Source organism: Orycteropus afer, unplaced genomic scaffold (genome assembly GCF_000298275.1).
Source record: "Orycteropus afer afer isolate SDZICR_OR568_19922 unplaced genomic scaffold, OryAfe1.0 scaffold00213, whole genome shotgun sequence".
NCBI lineage: Eukaryota > Metazoa > Chordata > Mammalia > Tubulidentata > Orycteropodidae > Orycteropus > Orycteropus afer.
The window spans coordinates 2,175,848-2,181,847 of record NW_006921800.1 but is presented as its reverse complement, the minus strand read 5'-3'; the positions used below and the strand labels follow the sequence as shown (position 1 = coordinate 2,181,847).

Genomic DNA, 6,000 nt, shown 5'->3' with positions numbered 1-6,000 from the left:
GTCATGGGAGGAGAGTGGGACAGGTTAAGAGGACACGATGAAATAATTTTGGTTCTGCTGTATTTCAGGTGCCCTTTGTGATTACCAAATGGGTATATATCCATTAGTCAGAAGAGAGATCTGATGGCAGCACACATTTGGAAGTCTTTACTGATTTGATGATAAAATCATAGGAAGGGATAAGACTGCCTAGTAAGAGAATCTGCAGAGCTTTGTTTCTCTGTTTATCATCTCTGTGTAAAAGATCCATAGCCCCTGACACTCTGTTAAATCATAAGTGGACTGGTAATTTCACTTGAAATGGCAAACAATCTTGTTCAGATGTGTCTCGCAAGTTAGATAAGCAACACTGTGATTTCCACACAAAAGCCTCTTAGGTTCGAATTGTTCCATTTCTAGAACTTAAGCATGCACTCCAGGATTGCTTTTGTCAGTTTCCCTTGGCTAATTGTTTAGATAACAGGACATAGCTTGTCTTAGCCAATTTGATTTTGTGTCATTTGATGTTTTTCCTTGTTAAATTTGCATGTGTAATTATAGCTATTGTCTTGCACTATACTCCCAGTTCACAAAAAAAAAGACAAAAAAATATTGATGGCTGAAATAAATAGTTTAATGAAGCATAAAAGAGGTGAAAAATTAGAAGAGAAACCACTCCATCTTAGAATGCTGTTCTCAATTGAAATATAACAAAGAGCAGTGATCTTTGTGGTTAATTAAACAAATTTTCCCAAAGCCAGTTCAAAATCTTTCTAAAATGAAAATAGAATATTTGTTGCTAATGGTGAGGTAGATACCAAAACTATAGAGGCTTTGTTCAGAATTCATGCCTCTGTAGAAAACAAACAGAGAAGGTACAAGTGATCATATTTCGGATGAATTTGTAAAGAGATCTGCAATAAAATATGATTGGAGAGGAAGTAATTTTGGTCAAATTCTTTTCTTAAGTGGCTTTTCAGCCTGTCCTATAATATTAAAGGCATAGAAAGTGGGAACACAAGTATTCTCATATGTGATACTAAATATTTCACTTTTTGATTGGATGTAAGCATGAATAGGAAACATAACTCTGCACGTATGTGATAAATATATGTGAGGGAAGTGTCTGATGACATTTTGTTCTCTTTAGAAGTGAAAGCACATGCTATAAGAGGAATGATTCTTTGTCATTTAAAAATTAATTTGTGATGTAGTCTGGAGGCAATCTATTTTAGCTCAATATTGACAGAGCATGAGCCATTGATCACAACAAGAAAGGGTGTTGCAGATGAATCCTTAATTATAAGGAAGTGTGGGTGATTAACGATATGCTTCCTGTTTTTGATTCAGTGATGAAGGAAATAGTCAAAATTGTAAATACTGTCATAATAAGCTTTCTGAATTACATAATTTGTTTGTGATCTGTGTGAATTCTGGTGGCTCTGCTGGCATAGTGCCTAAGGCATTTGACTCCTAACTGGAAGGCTGGCGGTTTCAACCCACCAGCCACTCCTCGAACGGAAGACTGGGCAATCTACTTGCCCGGAGCAAGGAAGGGTTGTGTTTTTTTTTTTTTTTTTTGAGCCTCCTTAGATATGTTTAGGTTACCTTAAAGAAAATCAACAAATAGTGTGGGATGGAGAGACAAGAATCACAAAAATCACTCCTTCTAGTGGGAAAATTTACAAAATGTCTATGTGTGCAGAAGAAATAAAAAAAGGTGTTCCTTGCCTTAGTTGCAGGAAGCAAGGCTTGGTAAGCAAAGAGGTTGGGGATAGGGTCTGGATTTTAGCCCCTGTATTTGAGCTCTGGTGGCAGAGTGCCTAAGGCATCTGACTGCTAACCAGAAGGTTGGTGGTTCAAACCCACCAGCCACTCCCCCGAAGAAAGGTTGGGCAATCTACTTCTGTAGTGATATCGCCTTGGAAACCCAAGGAGGGGTCACTATAAATCAGACTGACTCCACAGCAGCGGGTTTGGTGGATTTTATATTCCCTGGGGAAAGAACCACCTGCACAAATTTATGCTGCTGCTACTCCATCCCCAGTGCTTAACTTCTAATGTTTCAAAACATTAATTTAGGTTCATTAGTCAACTTCATTCAATTTTTCTAGTCCAACCCAGAATCATTTGCCATATATCTTACTAGAGATAGCCAGTATGTCATTCAGAATTTTTATTAATAAAAAAGGCAACTTCAGAATTTTCATGGACGAATGAACTGTTTTGTCATTTTTTCCCCCCTTTTTGGCCATCTTGGAAACAACCATCTATCTACATAAAATGTTGTTTATAAATTGGTCTTCCACTATATTTTAGTTCAATTCTCTTGTCTAAGGAGCATATAGAGACTGCAAAGATGTCTTAAATGACAAAAATAATTTCTCGTATCTTAAATAGCAAGAAAAAAAATGTTATAATAGTTGTTATGCATTTCTAAATCAAAGAAAAATGGTATTTGCTTATCTCTTCTCCTGGCAAGAAGCATTCAGGAAAACTGAACCTTAGTCATGGGACTGGCTGGCTATGATCAGTGGAGCCAAAAAGGATAATCTGAGAGGTTGTATCATAAGAACAGGTGACTCCAAAGTTTGGCAAATTAATTAAAGAAATGATCAGATGAAATCTGGGCACAAGGGAGAAGGGACAGAGACTTAGATTGGAATCCAGAGGAGGATGGCAGATCCTGGAGCTATTCTCTAAACTGGCTGTGTATCTACCTCCCATATCTGAGAGCGTTTCTGCAGTGGTGGTGGTTAGGAAGTTGTCCCACATGCCATAATACTTAGAATTTATAGGCCTTAAACTGAGTATGAAGTCTTTTGGGGGTAATGGAGTATTTGCCTTGCCTGCATACTTTTTTCCTTCCTTTTTTTTGGGTGGGGGTGATGTAAATAATAAAGTATTGATGGTAGTTCATTTTGAGATAGAGTCTTTCAATACTTCAATTATTCTTGGTCTGCAAATTAATGTAATGTTTAAAGATAATTCCTTTGGGTTATATTTGTGCCTGACTGAGGATGGTTAAAAAATCCCAAGATATTATAACTCTGCATTATTTTTGTTAAAGATCCTTTTCCAAACCAAAACCAAACTCATTGCCATTGAGTCAATTCCAACTCATAGCAACCCTTAATGAGTTTCCAAGGCTGTAAATCTTTATGGAAGCAGGAGCCTCATCTTTACACCACCCAAGTTCCTTAAAGATCATCTTAGAATTATAATAATAAACAGGAATCCATTATCTAGGGTACCTCAAACCATAAAATTAATGCAACATGCAGAGGTGCCTAATTTATGTCTGGAGAATAATTTAGACATTGAGAAACTGTTTCAGCATGTGGTACCACTGTTCAGACCCTGAACATAGCTTTATTAATCTATAGATTGATGAGTCAATATGGCCAACTATTAGGCAAAATAAGGGACTCTCCATGTGATATGATTTTACAGGGTCCAGGCAATATCTTCCTTCATACCAAGATCTCTCTACTCTGCTCACTGAACTTTGAAATTTCACAATTTTAATTTAAGAATTTGATTTCTATTTAATTGTCAAGCCCCCAGCAGAGGTGTCTATTTCAATGATGGTTCTCATCTAAACTTGTAGGTAAGTTTCAAGGCTTTTTGAGAAATGGTTTTGTTAGAAGTGGGGCATTCTGGGCATCTGAGGAGATATGAAAAATAGATTTCACTGATGTAAGGATTCAAGTAAAAAATGTCTTGCTGACAGTAGCATGCTGGAGCCAATATGTACTGGCTCCTAAGAGCTGCTTATGTACAACACTTCCCAATTCTGAATTCAGTGATATTAAGTGCATAGCTTGATATTGGCTATAGTGGGAGTATTTATAACCATTGATGTTAAAAAAAAATCCTACAATCAGGGTTTTTTTTTCCTCTAGAGAGAAAATTTACCAGCACAGCATTGGTCCTGTACCAGGAGACTGAGGAGAGGAAGAATGACATTCAAAAGTTCTCAGTTTAGTCCCTCCCTTTTCAAAGTGATGGTGAGTGATGAATAATTTATGGGTATAAATATCTCTTTGGTTTTATTCCTCATCTCAGTAGGAATCAAGCCATAGAGAATTGGGGATTGTTATTAAGACAATTTGATAATAAAACATGAAATTTAAGGTTTTATTACCCTCGTTTTGCTGGGATGGGAGTTTGTTACGTATGTTCTTTAATTTTATTAAGGGAGAAGTGTTTGGAGGCTACTGTCATTCTGTTATCCCTGCTTTATGATGCTGTTGCTTTCTTCATAATAATTAGCTGAACTAATGACTATATTGACATATAGTCATAATGACAGTGTGTGAAAATGACTCGTTAGCCTGTATTAGAACAGAACTAACACAGAAGACGTTGATCAGTTCAAACAAGTAAAATATGCATCCTCAGTTTTGCTTGCATGAAACAAGCAGAAGCGTTCCTTTGACAATGAAAATGTTTCTTCTTGCAGTATATTCCCTGTCAAATGTGACCATATTTTCATTTAAAACTGTAAACTTGTATTTTTCCATTAATCTAGGAAAAGTCACAGTTTGTTAGCTAAATCACAAAGTTGTTCCTCACATTGCAATTTAGTGTAACATCTCCCACCAAAAACAAAACAAACAAACAAACAAAAAAATAGTATGTGGGTGAGGCTGCAGAAGCATTTAGAAGTGCCAAGTAAATCTCTGCCATGATTTTCCAAAGCATTAACTGAGCATTAATAATAATTCCCAGTTCTGTTCTCAAAATATATCACCATGAGAAAAGAAGGCTATTTCCAAAATAAATAAATAAACAAACCCAAAGAAAAATCATACAAACAAAAAGACCAAAAGGCATTAAAAAGAAAAATCAACCTTAACACAAAATAAAAAACCATGTGCCTGCTCAATCCAAAAAGCAAAGCTGTTCAGCAGGAACCCAATAATCAGTCTAGCTACAAATACTCATTAAGCACCTAAGAGTTTGGGCTGTACATGATTTGCTCTTGTGCTTTTTGGACTCATGAGAGTCTACAAGCAGGGGCTGCATGTACAGCCTAAACACATTAAGTGAACATACAACATTAACTGGCTTTTGGTATGCTGACACATGTAGGGCAGTCCATACTTACTTTCTGAAGAGGTAGTTCTTGATGATCAAATTTAGATTTAGTCTGCAAGTTTAAAGTCATGCTTCTGCCTGCATGCATTGCTGAAATACCTCCATAGGGCAGCATGCCAAGGTTAACTGTGTTGTGTTTGTAAGCAGCATTCTGAGTAGAGGAAATAATCATGTGACAGGATGTGAACACATGCTCCACAAACTGATTATTACATGAACATGTTTAAGTTTATAACATTTAACTTTAAGCAGGCAAACAGTAACTGTCTTTTTTAAACATGCACTTGATCAGACAGAAGCATACAATAAACAGTGTTAGTTATGCACATAATGAGTACCATTCAAAACTACAGAAAAGACAAAAAGCAAAAAAGGTACATCCTGTTTTACATTTGCTGCTAACTCAAAGGCATAAAATCTCTCTCTTACAAATCATGTTAGTAGGGACTTTGGACCAGCATTTTTCACCTGGGTAGAGTCTGTTAATTTTTAAAATTCAGATGGTGAGATTGTAATCAAATTTTATCAGCTGCAGGTATCATAGCCTCTTTCACACTGTGAGATCATCACACACAAAAGACAAATCCCAAACCAAGCATAGTGCTGTCCAGTTGATTCTGACTCATAGTGACCTTGTAAGACAGAGTAGAACTGCTGCTTAGGGTTTCCAAGGCTGGACATATTTATGGAAGCAGACTGCCACATCTTTCTCCTGTGGAGCAGCTGGCAGGTACGAACAGGCCACCTTTCAGTTAGCAGCCCAGTGCATTAACCAGTACACCACCAGGGCTCCTTAAAAGACAAATATTTACCTTTAATTCTGCTTAAAGCTAATGCATTGCAATTTTTAAAGCTGAAATCAGTCTCCTTTATTGCTTAGTCTATAGGCATAATTATGACAACTCACACAGTGGGTAA

General features: G+C 36.7%; 1 protein-coding gene across 1 annotated transcript in view; it reads right to left on the bottom strand.

Annotated features, from left to right (window-relative positions):
• The window catches only part of LRRC7 (leucine rich repeat containing 7), a 601,965-nt gene that overhangs the window by 91,861 nt on the left and 504,104 nt on the right, over nucleotides 1-6,000 (bottom strand). The window contains 1 exon segment of the mRNA XM_007948315.2: nucleotides 5,093-5,233. Coding sequence (XP_007946506.2) covers nucleotides 5,093-5,233 — 141 coding nt within the window.